Source organism: Strongylocentrotus purpuratus, unplaced genomic scaffold (assembly GCF_000002235.5).
Source record: "Strongylocentrotus purpuratus isolate Spur 01 unplaced genomic scaffold, Spur_5.0 spur5_scaffold_15, whole genome shotgun sequence".
Lineage (NCBI taxonomy): Eukaryota > Metazoa > Echinodermata > Echinoidea > Camarodonta > Strongylocentrotidae > Strongylocentrotus > Strongylocentrotus purpuratus.
Window position 1 is genome coordinate 21,702,127 of NW_022145600.1, and position 18,107 is coordinate 21,720,233.

Below are 18,107 nucleotides of genomic sequence, written 5' to 3' on the forward strand. Positions count from 1 at the left end.
CATGCACACGCCCAAGTCAAATGTTGTTATGACAATCATAGTCTTGGCCAACCTCGCGGCTTGATTCTTCTGCAGCTCTCGGACACTCTTGAATTGTATCGAATTATGTTATGGGATATTTTATAACAGGATAGTAATCTATGGTAGTCGCATTTGAAGGCACCTCCCATGTTACTGAGACAAATCCAGCCCAACCTGGAAGCTCTTGACCTGTCTCTCCACTACTTCGGACAAGCATCCACGCAATATCATTTCTGGCACATTGTTTAAATGCTTTATATCGGTTGACATAGCAAGGTGAAAGAGGACCTTCATGTTTAATAGCCAAGGAACGTTCTTTGGTTCATTTACGTGCTTCTGAGGGTACTGTGCTATTTGAAGATTCAACTGTCTCATTGTTAGAAATCTCCTGCAGCATAATCCCATGGGCTGTGTGGACAGAGCCAGAACCACTTAAGCTTAAAATATATTGGTTGAAATCGTCAACGTATGATTGGAAGACTGATGGCTCCACGGGGTGGCGGACTACCTGTCTAGCTAGAATACCGAAAGTCTACTGTAGCGCTTGTGCTATGGCAGATTCAAGCTCAAGTGAAAATTAATAGTTTTCTAAAAGAACAAGGCGATTCATGAATGTGATCAGTTGAGCACTACGTAAGAGATGTCTCAGAGTCATCCATACAAGAATATGCTTGGACATGTTCCACTTTCCATTTGTGGCTGCCCTACATCTTGCCCACGAGATATGACAAGTCTAGTCACTCTTTGTGATGGTCGAGATGGATTTCCACTCACAAATGGTTCAGAAACTTCTCTAGCCCAGTGGGAATCTGGTCATCTATATACAGGCAATGGCTTCTGCGGTTGAGGGCCAGGTATTTCATCATCTACAATTTAATCTACATATGCTGGCAAATGCTTTCTTGTGGGCTACTTCCATTGTTCTCTGTTTAGCTACGTCATCGTACTTGTCACTTCTTAGTTCGCCACATATTTCTTTCGACAGTTCTTGTGATATCTTGCTTCTTCAGCAAACAGATAAACTTCCATGATTCTCAAAAGTAGGTTTTCATCACCAACTCTCTTCGCGATATCTACAACATTTTGCCACCTACCAAAATCTAACATTGGTGACTTTCTATTGTCCAAGAGCTTTTCACTTTGAATGATTTTGGGCCTTCCTGGTTACAAAAGATACAATCAGGATTGAAGATGACTTCATCAATTGACGATCTGGGTGGACGGGATGTTGAAGGTTCTGTGGCATCAGAAAAGATCTCTGACAGTCGATTGAGATTCTTGGTAAAAAGTTGGTAGCACTCCCGATGATAACCGTGCACATCTGAAATGTCTTCAAGAATGAGGATGCATGCTTCTTCCGTTGCTAATTGTGTCAAGTTAGTTGAAATTCGTGAAATTGTACCCGGTATACGTTTGATCATTCATTTGTATAAACAACAAACTATATTATAGCATATAATGGGATTAATGACCAACTGCTGAATAAGTTGGCTTTGTCTGATACCCCTCATCAGGCTGATACTATTAAAGGAAACAATGATGTATGTGGTAATATACTGTATTTGATTTAGTTTCATGTTAACAGGCTAGCCCCAATAGTAATTGAAATACTGCTTGTTGAGCTTTTGTTTTTTTTAACAGGAACTTTAATTGAATGTACATTATATATACAGAATGTATTAATCGTAATATGCGGGGGGAGGGGGGGGGGGGGAACAAAATTTGCGGGAAACATCGGATAACATATCAATGAATAATATTACACCAAATTAGGGGGCAATAAAACTTATTTCATGATAATAGCAGACAAAATACAACTGTTAGGTCATTTTGACAGGTTTTGAGACAGAAATTTACATATTAAATATATACAAATTTATGACGTCATTTAATAATTGAAGACAATTAAATTAATTAAAATAATTTTGTCTACATGTTGTTGTATAATTTACAAAGATTGTTTATTAATTTGATGGAGGTTAGACTTATATCTGCTGAGAAACAGGGTAAAGTGTAAGCACATAATTCACAAACCCTAAGAAAATGTACAATACACGGAAAACTGATATGTTTACATACAAAATAATGGGGAAAAAACAATGTCTATATGAGTTGGCTGAATTTTGCTTGCAGGAAACATCAGATAACATATCAATGAATAATTTTACACCAAATTAGGGGGTTTTAAAACTTATTTCATGATAATAGCAGACAAAATACAACTATCAGGTGATTTTGACAGGTTTTGAGACAGAAATTTGCATATCAAAATATATGCAAATTTATGACGTCATTAATAATTGAAGACAATAAAATAAAATAAAATAATTTTGTCTACCTATTGTTGTATAGTTTACGAAGATTTTTTATAAATTTGGTGGAGATTAGAGTTATATCTGCTGAGAAACAGGGTAAAATGTAAGCACATAATTCACAAACCCTAAGAAAGTGTGCAAAACACGAAAAACTGACATTTTTACATATCTTCAAATAAGGAGCAAGAAAACAGTGTCCAAATGAGTTTTTTTCTTGGGAACATCTTTTTTCTTATATTATGGATCCCAATGAACAAAATGACACCCAAAAAGTAGGATCATAGGGGGGGTGCACGGTAGCCCCCTCTGGCCCACGGACTATAACGCTCACAAATTATTTTTCACCTCTTCCCAGAACTCAACCTTCTCTTTAATATCCGATATATATATTACTTTACCTTGATAAACTAAGACTTGCTTCATCAGTTGGCTAATTTCGGGGACAACATTGAACTTAAAAACTCCACATTTGCGAATAGTTTACACATCTTCTTTCACGGGGTGAACACCAAATAGTTCCAAATAATCATTTCTTTCTTCTATAAACTAAATGATTTAATTTAATTTAGTCTTAATTTAATATTGTCACTAATTTTCTCAAATTACATTCGCTTTATTTCAGAATAGATTTAATGATAATGTAAGGTATTACTCCAAATGAAAATAAATCAGTCTAAAAGACAATAAATGTAATTGTAACTGAAGATGAAAATGCGTTTACCATTATAATGGCAACTTTGTATCACACTGTGCATATAGTTAAAAAGTGTCGAGGAATGGGCAAATCTCCAGTGATCAGGATCGAGTGTGACCCAGGATCAACAATCAGAATCAGCAAAGGAGTATGTGTGATGGTTCCTTCTTGCGGTGCTTATGACTCCTCCCTGGATAGCCAGTGTGATAACAGTGACAAGACGGCCCAGTGGGCTCCGTTTTGCGCGACCACTGGCATTTCATGTAACATCTCTGTCTCATGCAAGGCGGGCTCAACGTGCTCGGGGGAGTACACCTACGGCTACGCTGAGTATGAATGTAAGCAGTGGCGGTTCTTGAAAAGGCGGGAAAACAAGCCCAAACCTATAACCACCCCACCCCCTCCCACCCCCCCCCCCACAAAATAAAAATCTTCCACCTAAATTTATAATTAAAAAAATATTAAATGAATCTAAGAAAGGCAAATGCAGAGTAAATGCACGAATCCCCAAGCCACAGGGCCCCTTTAAGAACTGCGGCTGAATGTAAAATTTTTAGTTTAGATGCAGGAGCTTTGATATAAAATGCATTCAATAAATCAATTAATGAAATTATTTTCAAAAAAAAATAATCATAAACGTTGTTCCCACTGCAAAAAGTAATCATCTGAAACTGGAAAACACAAATTGAAATATATTGAAGTTGTTGTTATTTGGGGATGGGTAGAAAAAAGATGCTTTATGTTATATATCCATAGTTGTCTAACTTCTATACATGTTCCATCGTGAGAATAGTTTAAATTTACAGAGCACCTTTTCCACTTGATACAAAGCGCTTTGAGATGCCATCCACAAGTTAGTGTTACCAAACAGTGACAGTGTGATTTCAAAGAAAGCATAAGGTTTTAGAATATTATGTCTTCAAACTCCGTTGCAATTTTTCTACTATTTGGCAGGTTGGTGATGAATTTGAGCCGGGAGCCTGTTCCAAAGTGTGCGAACAGGAGAGGAAAAAGCTGCATCACCAGCTAATTTGTCGATGAGTGGTTGAATAAAAATCACTGACGATCTTTTTTTCTCTATAAATCAATTTTTTAAATCATCGATCATATTTGTAAAGCTATTCTTATTCCATACACAGGCGTACCAGATGGAACAACCGTGCCGACAATTTTAACAAGTGTAAGTTGTCAAGAACGGGGTCATATGACATAGAAATATAAGCTTGGAAGAATATAATTTGGTGTAATTTAAAGAATTGGCTAATGTATTTTCTTGATAATTTGTGTATAACATCATATAATAACTTATCGTTCATCTTGCGATTTATTCATTCAATTTACTCACTCGCTTAATAACCTATTCCTTCATTCATTCATGTAATTTCATGTTATTTATTTGTTCAACGTACTTTTGACATCTTACAAATAAAATTATCAGATATAGTTTATGAATTAAAAACAGATATAGGTTTCATAACATTAAGTTGAATGATAAAACGATACACTTAGTATTGTTTTTGGTTGGTTTTACTAGGTTGTTTCTTATTCTGCTACTAAGTGATGTATGTAATTTTAAATTACCCCGTTTTCATGAAATCTACGTATCACATTAAAATAATTTAAGTTATTTCATGAAATAATCTATTATGATTATACTGACGGAAATAAAAAGAAATATTTCTGTTTGATAACAGGGCACTCCTGAAACGCCTACCGAAGATCGAACTCCAACACCAGGTAAATATTCACGAAATTATGTGGAGGTGTCATGGTAAAGTGGTTCATTCACTGGACTCTCAATCCGAATGTTTAGGGTTCAAATCTCAGCCCGGCACCAACGTCCTTTGGCATGACATAAATCCATAAATCGTCACTTCCAACCCAGCTGTAAATGGGTACCTGGCAATTCGTAGTGTAATAATAATTGCAGGGCACTTTGACAGAACAGCACTGAATCTGATAAGGCTTCTGTTGGTAAAAAAAAATCATGATAATCATCATTTATCATGTATTATTTAAGATCAGACAAATACGGATAAAACACTATTTGCTATGAAAGTAGGCATACAGCAATTATAAACATTATAATTAAGAGCTAAATAAATGTAACTGTTAACATTTTATTAGTAGTAGTATTATTATTATTATTATAGGATTTCCCGGCCAAATTCGCGAGTTTGTCATTACGATTAATTTGTCTTGCGTTCAAATTCGACGGTTTAAGTGCTGTCGGGTATATCTCGGGTTTACATTCCTTTTTCTAGATTTCAAATCTCTGAAGTTTTCGTTAGAATCTATGTATGTTTCATTCAAATTAATGAACAAAGTGCTTCTTTCGCTATTTGATCATTCGATTTAGCGCAACACGATTTTCTGACATCGCGACGGTGTATTTTTAGCATTCTAATTCATTTGTAGCATTCAAATTAGCACTTTGTGCACTAAAATTAATGGTCAATATACATTTCTCGTTTATTACATTAGTATTTATTAGTAGTAGTATTATTATTATTATTATAGGATTTCCCGGCCAAATTCGCGAGTTTGTCATTACGATTAATTTGTCTTGCGTTCAAATTCGACGGTTTAAGTGCTGTCGGGTATATCTCGGGTTTACATTCCTTTTTCTAGATTTCAAATCTCTGAAGTTTTCGTTAGAATCTATGTATGTTTCATTCAAATTAATGAACAAAGTGCTTCTTTCGCTATTTGATCATTCGATTTAGCGCAACACGATTTTCTGACATCGCGACGGTGTATTTTTAGCATTCTAATTCATTTGTAGCATTCAAATTAGCACTTTGTGCACTAAAATTAATGGTCAATATACATTTCTCGTTTATTACACACTTTTTATAGCTCATTCTTTTTCTTTCAAGATCGTTTTTTCATGTTTACTTCATTTTCTTGCATTTATACTCTTTATATAATTTTAGATTTATCAGATATTCATCAGCCTTTAAGTTTGATTGTTAAAAAAAAAGACTTACATCTACGGACTTGATGGTCTCAATATTTGTGTAAATTTTTATGTCAGGAAGTTGCTTGTCTTGTGTTTCATCATAAATTTATCACAATTTCATTATGGAGGCAGGGTACAATATTGTGACTGGGGTAGGTGTTTTTGTATGCCCACTTTTCCGGGGTATATGAACATGTCCGTTCAGAAATGCCATATCCCTTGATTTCGCCCCTTCTTTACCTAATGTCTGACTACACACATATGCTTTGTCCTCAAAATTAATAAATTGAATAACAGAAAAGACCCCAATGGCAAATCATGTATTTAATTGCATTTTTTTAAAACTGTAAACGTGTGTTGCATTTCTTCCCCCTAACATTCCTAACTTGAATAAACATTCGAATACGAATGACAGGTGTTAATTTGAATGATAAAAATGACGCCTCGACAAGTGACGATTAATTTGAATGCTAGTTGAGCAGTTTCTAAATTGAATGACAGATCTATGAAATCCTTCGACCAAAATCCTAAATTAAGTACAAAATCGGGAAAAATGAATGATAATTAGCATGGCAAAGCTGATCTGCGCTAACTTAAATGCAAAGTAAATGAATTCGAATGACAAACTCGCGAATTTGGCCGGGAAATCCTTTAGTGTTGCTGTTGTTGTTATTGTTATTTTGTGTGGATTGCCTGGCCTCATGCTCACGACACTGGCAATCCAGAGTAAGAAATGTACAATAAACATACAAGTATTTGATGCAGTGGGCCAGTAAGCCGAGGTACCGTTTCTACTTCGGAAATTTTCGTAATTTGGTATTGTATCCTCGTTTACAGATATTGAGTTAAGATTTTGATATAATTTTGTGTAATAATTGAATGTTTTCTCATTATCAAAATGGGGCAAATACGTGGGCGGGGTTGGGGTCGTAAATAATACCTCCCCGCATCCCCCTAAAAAAGAGCCTGCCGTTGTGTAGATATTGACGGTATCCGTTGCCTCGTAGGTCATAATGTAATTAGAAATGAATATGAAACTATCCAACAGGCTACATGAAATTTCAACTTAGCCTGTAATAAATCACTCCATCAGTCAGGTATAGGGATATGCTATATGTATTTCGATGTCAAGTGTAGGTCTACGTAACCTTGTTGTGGGTTGGAAGGGGTTATACTTTACCTAGGATCGCATTTTTTAATGCTCGTCTTTTTACTGCTATTCTTAATCCAAACATAGGTGTCAGAGGTGAAACAACCGTGCCAACAAGGTCAACAAGTGTGAGTTATCCATAACGGGGTCATGGGACATCGCTGGGAAGAATATGATTTGGTGTTATTTAAATAATTTACTAACTTATTTGTTTTACAGATAATTGTTTTCATAACATGATGAACTGAATTAACGTTCAGATTACAATTCATTCATTCTATTTTACTCATTCGCTTAATCACTTATCCATGTATTTATTTCATTTTATACATTTGTGCAATGTACTTGTGACATAGATTTATCTTTTTCTCACTTACAAATAGAAAATATCAAACATAGATTATGATTGAGAACAGAAATAGGTTTCATAACAGTAAGTTGAATGTTAAAACGATACACTTAATATCGATTATTCCTTTAGATGGTAACTGGGTTGTTTCATATTTTCCTACTAATTATTAAAGTTATTTCATGAAATAATCTGTTATGATTATACTGACGGGAGGCAGTGGTACATTTCTGTTTGATAACAGGGCACTCCTGAAACGCCTACAGAATATCGGACTCCTACGCCAGGTAAAATTCACGAAATTATTTATTAGTGACATGATAAAGTGGTTCATTCACTTGACTCTCAATCCGAATGTTTAGGGTTCAAATCTCAGCCCGGCACCAATGTCCTTTGGCAAGACATAAATCCACATTCGCCACTTCCAACCCAGCTGTAAATGGGTACCTGACAATTCGTTGTGTAATACTAATTGCAGGGCCCTCTGGAAGAACAGTACTGCATGAAGCAGATCAGGCTTCTCTTGATAAAAAAATTGTGATTATTATTATCATATATTATCAAAGATAAGACAATTCCAGACAAGACACTATAAGTTACACTATGAATATGACGGACAAATAAAGAGGACAATATATACAGTTCCTCAGGTAGACAAAGGAACATCCATTCACTGCTATTATGTAAAAATGTGTAGAACGGGTGTTACACGCATATTCACATGTTCTAAACATTTTTACATTAATAGCGGTGAAGGGATGTGAGAAGAAAGAAATCAAACTGTTGCTTTAGACAGTTTGTGGTGTTAACGATCTTTCAGGAGAAATTCGAGATTATCCGACAGGCTACATGAAATTTCAGCTTGGCCTTTACGAAAATCATTCAGGTGTAGTCTTATGCTACATGTATTTTTTATGTCAAGTGTATGCCTACGTAATCTTTAAGTGGGTTGAAAGGAGTTAATCTTTGCCTAGCATCGCATCTTTAAACTTTATATTAATTCATAACACGTTCACAAAGACTTCCTAGAAATAAATTCAAAGGTAATTAAAATACACTATTGCATATATCCCAAAGAAATCATATTTGGATTAGGTAATATGTTTCTGCAATGCTCGCATATTTTAAAAGGTGATGACCAAGGCTATTGAATTTGATTAAGGTTCGTTCCTTGAAAGCCTTTGCGATCGTATTTTAATTTAGGCCTACATTTTAATAGGTAATATCAAACATCACATCAAAAATGTTTATTTCGGTTATTTTCCACAGACTTTACCACAATTCACCAGGCATTGCCCACAATACTATCACAAGCAGACATAGTCCACCAGAAGACCTCCCTCTTCAAACGGATCGAGGGATGGCGCCTTCGACATCACGTGATCAAAACCAAACATGGATTGTCATTGGTCAAATGCGGTGCCGAGTGTAACAAGCGAGACGACTGCGTGTCATTTAACATCGGCAACGGTGTGTGTGAGCTCAACAAACAGGTGGTAGGCGGCACCGGTGTTAGCAGAGACGACTTTGTTGAAGACGAGGGATTTAAATATTATGAGAAACAATAGGCTTTGAGTCGAAGTTTGTCTTGAAGGTATTAACCAACATGATAATGGTTTTCGAAAACACGTGATTGACGTACATAGAGATTCACTCTTCTTCATATATCATTCACTTATTATACCAACTGAGAATATGAGTATTCACAGAGATTTGTCGATCAAGATGTTGATTTACTTCTTTTCATGTGTATAACGAAACTTTAGAAGAAAAGTGGCAACAAGTTGTAGTTGTGTTGTTCATGTGCATCTATATAAAATTTACTTGTGTATGATAAATGATCAATATCTGTTTAACCAGACAAATACTATGACAATCGCGAACACATTAAAGTAATTGTTTTGTTTAGAGTGCATGACTGTATGTAAATAATTCTGTATTTGATGTGTGGATTCTGTATCCATTATATTGTTAAAAGTCAAATGATTTAAAAACACGCCCTTTTGGGGTCAGACTATTGCCATTATGTAATGGAGCGTTATAACAGAAGAATACACTTTTATATTTATAAATAATGAAGAGACAATTAACACGAAAATGTTTGCCTTGATTTTTTGATTATTTGGTTTCTGAATCATCTTTTGAACAACGGCCTACATTTTCATGAATTTCAACATAACGGTATTAATCTGATAAGGTCTACACAAACACGTCCACGCACACCCACATACACACACAAATAAAATACTGAAGATTGGATGTTGATGTTCTCAATATTCATACCTTTACTGTTGGGGTACTATAAATAGGTTTTGGTTTTCATGATAAAATCAGAACTATGGGTAACCTAAATAATAAATGCTAAAAATAGGACCTATGGTTTATCTGAACCGAATTAGATTCCGTAGGACTTGGTCTTTGCTATACAAGGATACATCGTTGTTTTAAGATATCGGCTTCATACATAATATTTCCCCGGTCGTAAAACTTAGACGCAATAAGAATTGTACGTTTGATAATGTTTTAAATGACTAATCTATTAACAGGCTAACAGGCTTATTTATCTCATGTGATCGGGAAGGCACAGCGACTTGATATAAGACCGGTGTTGGCGCGACTTAATCACTTCATAAGATTTGTGCGTTTACCAAAATTATGTTTGTTTACAATATCTTGTGAGTCGATTTTCCTACTTTTGCAGTGTTGTGCTATAATATGATTTATTTTGTTGTAAATTCAAATCCTTTTTGATGGCTCATCATATCTGTGCACATAATTCAGTTGAAAGGCCCATCAGTGTCAATGATTAAAACACATTCAAAGCCCATACTTAAGTTTTTACTCATTTTCTACAGGTACAGGTCCTATCCCCTCTCATTACATATTTTCTCCTATCTTTCCTTGTTTTAATCTTTGTTTTCAATTGCTATCATTCTACAATTATACACTTTTCTTTACTTTCCTCCCTTTTTTCTCCTAGTCTTTCCTATCACCATCCCATAGATAAATGAAGTATTATAGATGACTAGGTAGCACGCACGGATAGCATCATTTGCATATTAGCTGCGGCGTCACCATTAAGTCTTAACGTATTTTGATCGCTCCGCCCCTTTTGGGATATTTCATCACTCTTGTAGCCCCTGATCACAAAAGTATCGAGAAATGTTGATTTCAATCTCACGCATTATTAATAATTTAAAAAGCCGGATATGTCCTTGGTGCGAGTGTGGACCACAAAGCAAGGATGTTCTTTTTCACATCAGATGGTCATTGTTTCAGTGGAGAAAAAAACTGAGTTATGGGTAATTTTTTTTTTTTTTTTTTAAAGAACTAATTTTTTTTTTGTTTTTGTTGTTGTAATACCCGTAACGGTGTAAATCATAATATAATGCATTCCCTGAAAGGAAAGAAACAGGACTTACAAATAGTCTATGCTTTTAACAAAAAATTAGGGAAAAAGCAATGTAGCAAATGCATAAGATTGAAATTGTAATAATTTCAAGTAGCATATGAGGCTATTTGAGCTTAATACCTGACCTTCAATTTTATAATATGTGAGCATCGTGAATTACAATATTTTGTTGTTTTCAGAAAAATAAATAAATTGAACTTAATTTCTATTATCTTATATACAATATTCTCTTCAAATCTTGTTATCGTAAATGTGCATACGGTTGGATGAATTGAATCATACATGGAAAAGTCTGGAAACAGAACGTGAGAAAACAAAGAGATAGAGAGAGAGAGCAAAAGAAAAAAGGAAAGATATAGGCCTTATGGCCCGGTCCCACTGCGCTTACGGATGCAAAGAGGATGTAAAACGTAAAAAAATCTTGCCATCCGTTGGAAAACGCTATGCTTCCGTTGTGTACTCATTGCATACGTGTTTCATACGCTCTATCCATCGAGCATTCGTCCACTGTGATTTAATTTTCGCAAAAAGTTTTGAGCTGCACAAAACTTTTAGAACGGATGAACTTCCGCCATGTACGATGTAAATCCGCGACAAATACGAGCAACAAACGTTCTATGTCCGTTATCATCCGGTAACGTCCGCTGTATCCTCTCTGCATCCTCTGGGCATCCTCGCAACTCACATCCGATGCAGCTGAAAACGGAAAGAGGGAGGAAAGATAAGGTACATGGAACGTCTATACATCGTTAGTAGCACGGAAATAGAAAGGATGTAAGCGTATGCATCTCGTATATAAAGTATTCAAAGCTGTCATCCACTTCCATCCGCTTTCATCCGCTAGGCTTCCGATGAGAATCCGTTTAACATCCGCGCTACATACTACCCACGTCTGTTATTTTCCGTTCTGTTTTCGCAAATTTTCGCAATTTTTGTCCATTTCTGGAGCGGATGAAAACGGATGGAGCCAACCCCGAAATTTTGCTCGTCCGCTGTGTCCTTTCTGCATACGTGTTGTGTCCATCGGCCAGTGGGACCGGGCCATAAGAGAGAACTTTTTAATGGTGAGAGAAGTTGATGGCATGCAAATGAGAAAGCTGTGAGGTAGTAAAAGTGATAGAGAGAAAGAAGGATGGAGATAAAGAGAAAGAAGGATGGAGAAAGAGAGAAAGAGTGTAAACAGTTGACAATAGCATGTTCAAATATGTAGTATAAAACAGTTGGAGCATGTGGGGAGTGGGGTGGGGGGGGGGGGGAGGAAGGAATTACCACCATCATATTCCCTGTCCCGTTTCATGTTAATTGCCCGCGCTCTCTCCAGATGACAGGGTTTGGAAGAGCTGATAAAACTACACTTGTTGTGATTCTCAAAAGAGAGAGGGAAGGGATTTTTCACCTTTAATCTGAAATTAGCTAAACAACGTCCTTCCCCACAAAACAATAAAATTATATGTCAAATGTTCCCATTTATTTTCAATAATATTAAAAAAGCGTTCTAATTTGCCAACATAATATGTTAAGGTGTTTCTTCCCCCCCCCCCTCTTTACAATTTTACCCCTAATGTCCCCACCTCCTTTCTACATTTTGGTATTTTTCTTTACTTATAAGCTTGGGCCATATCATGGACTGACCATACAGATAAAATTAGTCAAACCTTAGTCAAACCTTTTAAAGATTACTTATTGTTAATGAATAAGTCCCATTTGTAATTCTTATGATGACAGGAAAAATAATTAAAAATCTATCAAACACAAAAGACGCCAATATCGGTATGGCACCAACCATAACAACTTCACAAATAACCAACAATATTGTGACAACTGTAATTATTTTTATTTTAGAAGGTCATATTGCAATGACTTTTGTGGACCTATTCATCAAATTAAAAAGCTTGAATATGATTTGTTTTTCTCCAACAGTATGAAGCTGTATTCAATAATCAGTGAAAACCACATTGGGTCCTCATTATAATAAGAAATTTTATCGAACGAAGGGCGATATAAATGGTTTACATTCATCAGTGACATCACGAGTTCGCGGCGGCTTCTCTTCTGTGATGACCCTTAGCGGCATCTTGATAGAAAACAATAACATGCCGACACCCTTTGAGTCAGCCGCGCGGCTTCTTTCATGTACGCGTATCTATAAAAGGAATGTGCGCAATGTATGTTTCGAATTTATATATGGAATTATTTTAGCCGGGATATATTGGTTCTCACGGTGTTGGCGTGAGAATCCTCATTCACCTTGCAGATTTTTTAGAGGATGGTCATAGACATTATTCGGTGGCAAATTAATTTATTGGACTTTATTGAGGAAACATTGTAGTCGGCAACTATTATACTTCGATTCCACATCGGATTTACAGAAGGGAACATTTTAATACAACTTGGTTCTTCAGAGTAATTATATACGGCGACGGGATTTTGAATTGTGTACAGTTGGAGTTCATAACTGGTTAACTTTATATTAGCTACATAACTTTGTTAATTGTATCATCGCGTCGGGAATTATAATGCCGAAGGCTAAGCAGCAATCCAGGTGGACAACTGTTGACCGAACTGGGTCCTCACGTCCACGGAGAACTGCAACTGCAACAGCTCCGCCTTCCCAGCCCGTATCAGAGCCTCTCGTCCAGGCACCGCAGCCGAACCCCGGAGTGGAGCAGCGGGGACCTGGTCCATCCGCAAGTGAGTACGATTCTAGGCCGTTGGTTTGCGCGGGTATTGATACATTAAACTCAATTGGAGGCCCTGAGCAGGCGCAGCAGGTGGGGCTTATGATCAATGCCCCTCCCTTGTTGGCAACTCCTCGGGAGGTGCTGGGGTCAGCTGTTCCTCGCGCATTGCGGGATAGAATCTGGAAAGGCGAGTTTGTTGATTTAGGGGCCTTGCTAAAAAATGTCCCCGTTCCAGACGGCAGCGCACCCACGGTTATTGCCCTGTCGGGGTCGACATTGCAGGTACAACCGCAGCGAGGGGTGCCGCGAATAACCTCAATAGAGCAATGGACCAGCGCATTTTTGGTATTTGCGTCTATATACACCGAGAAGCATATAGTTCGGGCCTTAGAGATGTTTAAGTATATGGACACCGTCCGGGCGGCGGCTAGATTTGGCGGCTACGGCTGGCGCACATACGATGCGCAGTTTAGGCTGAGGCAAGCAAGAGAACCCACTAGATCATGGGCTGTCATTGATAGTGAATTGTGGCTTATGACTGCCACAGCACCATGCACGCATTCAACCCCCGCCTACTACGGTGATGCAATTCGTGAAAGCGACCCCTTCGGCCAGACAAATTAATAGTGTTTGTCCTTTTTGGATCTGCCAGTAGCACGATTTACTCACATTCTTTCAGAAAAGGCGCGGCCACATTAGCCGCTATGACCGGTTTGACGCAGGGGAAATTGAGAACACGGGGCGCTGGTCCTCGGACGCGCATAAGAGATATGTTCGTATTAGTATGCTACCTGTTGCATAATTCATGATGTATTGTACCATATTACTTCTTTAATCATTTGAGTTTAAGGAAGCGTGTTAAGAAAAATTATCAGTTATTTGGGTTGATCTATATGTTTAAATAGTATTTATAATTGACTCATGTTTATGCATGAGGCAGTTGAAGATCAATATTGTTACATTTCATTGGTGATTTTGAAACGAGTTATCAACAACAATGAGCTGCCGGAAGTTTTCCTTTTTTCTTTTCATTCCTGCTGTAGGTTGCCAGTCTCGTACAATCCTGCTCATAGGCGATTCCATGATCCACTGGTTAGCCGCCTTCGCGCATCGTAAGGGAAAACAAGGTTTGGGGTCGGCAGCCAACGTCGTTTGGAGAGGAAGGAGGGGCCTTAAGCTAGGTCAACTAAGTGGACATGTCCAATGGGTGCTGCCCGGTTCCTCTCCGTCGCACATCGTTCTGCACGTGGGGACGAACGACGTCGGGCAAGCTAAAAAAGACGAATTGTTCTTGCTTTTGGATACAACACTCGGACAATTGCACGAACATTTCCCCAATGCCCGCATCATTTGGTCGGATATTTTGCCTCGCAGGACCTACAGCGGCTTCAGTAAAGACGAGCAGCCCAAAATTGATCGGACGCGGCGAGCTCTAAACAAGCACGCCAGGCGCATATGCCGCACGATCGGGGGCAGTGCTTTGACTCACCTGGGCATCAGGCACGAGCGGCGCGAGCTGTTTAGGAATGATGGTATTCATCTCTCCGAGACCGGAAATAATATGTTTCTTCATAGCCTTATTAAGGGGTTGGAAAACATGGCATAGATTTTCGTGGAGTTTTTTGTTATTCAAGTCATAATGAAACGTAGTAATCACGTTTGTTTCGGGTAATTGGTCTATTTTTATTTAGCTCAAGCTTTGTAATTACAAAACTCGTACGTTATAGCAAAAGAGACTTATCAGGCTAGTGGTTTTTATTAAGATGTTAAGTTGATTTATTTAACGTATAGATATATATATATATACAGTATATGTTTCCCCATTTTGATGTTTAAAGGTAGTTATTAGGTTTCGGGTAATTGGTTTATTTAGCTCGAGCTTTAAAAGCATAAAACTTTTATGTAACGCGAAAGAGACTTATTAGGCTAATGGTTACGATTAACATGTTAGGTTTATTACATATATATACCCGGATTTTGATGCTGTGTATTTCAGTTAATGAAAATTACAAAGCTTTCTCATGAGCTTGGTCACAGTTGGGACCATGAACGCGTTTTTCATTGAAGACTGCTTTTGGTTTTAAATGAAAGGTAGTTATCTCGTTATTTTGATTAATTGGTTGATTTAGCTTAAGCTTTGAAATTTCAAAACGTGGGTATTGAACAGATATGGTAATTGGTTGAATGCATTATGTTCAAGTTCAAGTTCGCGTACTTTGTACATATATATATATATATAGCCGTTTTGTGGCTTTGTTTTATTTACCGATTATTGCAGAGTGTTTTCATGAGCTTAGTCACAGTCGTGGCCATAAATGTGCTTTAACTTATAGTTTTTGGTTGGAAACGAAAGGTACATGTAGTTATCACGTTATTTTGGCTAATTGGTTGGATTCAATATGTTCACGTTCAAGTTTGTGTACTTAGTTCATATATATATATAGCCGTTCGTGGCTTTGTTTTACTATACTTACTGTTATTGCGGAGTGCTTTCATGAGCATAGTCACAGTCGAGGTCATTAAGGTGTTTAATTTATTGTTTTTGGTTGAAAACGAAAGGTGGTTATCACGTTATTTTGGTTAGTTGGTTGATTTAGCTCAAGCTTCGAAATCGCACAACGTTGGTATTGAAATGAAATTAAGGTAATTGGTTGAATTCAATAGGTTCAAGTTCGTGTTCGCGTTTAAAACGCGTAGTGAAACGAAAGTAACCCATTAGAATTTAGGGTGAAATTACTATGTCAGTTTATATGCGTACATTACGCGATAAAAATATATACGCTCAGTGGCGGCGGGCGGTGCCCGTGTGGCGGAAATTGGCATTTTTGCCTCTTCGCATATATATATGTGTATGTGTATATATGTTAATATATACATATAAAGGTTATTATGTGTATTACACACTGCTGCAGAATACCCCATGGGAAGGTTGTGTTTTGGAGAATATGATTTGGATTATTTTAATTGGCCATTGTATCTTGCAGAGCTCAATATTTATTGGTTTCCGGTAAGGGCCCCGATGATAACAGGTATCCTGTTTATTTATAACATGTACCCGCCTGTAAAGTAGGCATCTTTTCGCCTGTTTAATGCAGTGGAACCGTGTGTCTTCTTTGTATGCAGAGGGGTGTTATACGTATAGCCCACTTTGTGGTACTCACAGTTAAATTCCATATGAGAAGGTAAACTCTGTTCGCCCTCTTTAATGAGGAAACAGTGTCGCCTTTTTACGGGCTGTGGGGGGTTGTACACAAGTTCTCGTCTGTTGACGGCCCTGATGCAGAGAGTACTTTGGATTGGACATGCCGGCTCCATCCAGTTTTTCAGAGCTCAATATTTATTGTTTTCCGGTAAGGGCCCCGATGATAACAGGTATCCTGTTTATTTATTTATAACATGTACCCGCCTGTAAAGTAGGCATCTGTTCGCCTGTTTAATGCAGTGGAACCGTGTGTCTTCTTTGTATGCAGAGGGGTGTTATACGTACAGCCCACTTTGTGGTACTCACAGTTAAATTCCATATGAGAAGGTAAACTCTGTTCGCCCTCTTTAATGAGGAAACAGTGTCGCCTTTTTACGGGCTGTGGGGGGTTGTACACAAGTTCTCGTCTGTTGACGGCCCTGATGCAGAGAGTACTATGGATTGGACATGCCGGCTCCATCCAGTTTTTCATGTGCAGATACTTGTATAAATTGATCAAAAGATTCGAAAATGATACCCGGGTCCTTCCCTGGGGCAGATTGGAGCAGTGTAACGTTTAAGTAAACGTATTTTATATTCAGTTGGGAAAGTTTGTGTCGTAGTTGTTATTATTGTCATGATGTTGATATTCAGGGTAACAAGATTCCATCCTCTATTAAATCTCAAGTACCCGCAAAAACGCATCCCGTTTCATTTGTTACTGTGAATGTAAGAAATTTTATCGAACGAAGGGCGATATAAATGGTTTACATTCATCAGTGACATCACGAGTTCGCGGCGGCTTCTCTTCTGTGATGACCCTTAGCGGCATCTTGATAGAAAACAATAACATGCCGACACCCTTTGAGTCAGCCGCGCGGCTTCTTTCATGTACGCGTATCTATAAAAGGAATGTGCGCAATGTATGTTTCGAATTTATATATGGAATTATTTTAGCCGGGATATATTGGTTCTCACGGTGTTGGCGTGAGAATCCTCATTCACCTTGCAGATTTTTTAGAGGATGGTCATAGACATTATTCGGTGGCAAATTAATTTACCCTCCACCAACCCCAACTTCATTTTCCTCCTTACGTTTTTCAAGTGTATTCGATAGTATGTTTTACTAAATATTATGTGGTCAGGAAGCGTGTCAAGTGATTAACATAACGGATTAATCATGTTTGTTTTTTCCCCTCAGTCAAGTAATCTTGATGTCGAAGCAATGCTTGGCAGGTTGGGGCTTTCCTGCATCACAATTAAAGGAGATTTTATATATAACAACGTTGTTGATATAGCCGAGTAACAATTTTGGTCTCAGCTCGTTATACCATATTTTGTC

At 37.5% G+C, this 18,107-nt stretch overlaps 1 protein-coding gene across 1 annotated transcript; it reads left to right on the forward strand.

Moving 5' to 3' along the window:
• Nucleotides 1–12,876: 12,876 nt before the first annotated feature.
• LOC115924085 lies at nt 12,877–16,357 on the forward strand. The gene is made up of 2 exons (XM_030985814.1): nt 12,877–13,594; nt 14,628–16,357. Exons 1-2 carry the CDS (start codon nt 13,420–13,422, stop codon nt 15,188–15,190), a joined length of 738 nt encoding a protein of 245 aa, XP_030841674.1. The 5' UTR covers nt 12,877–13,419; the 3' UTR covers nt 15,191–16,357.
• The last annotated feature ends 1,750 nt before the right edge of the window (nt 16,358–18,107 follow it).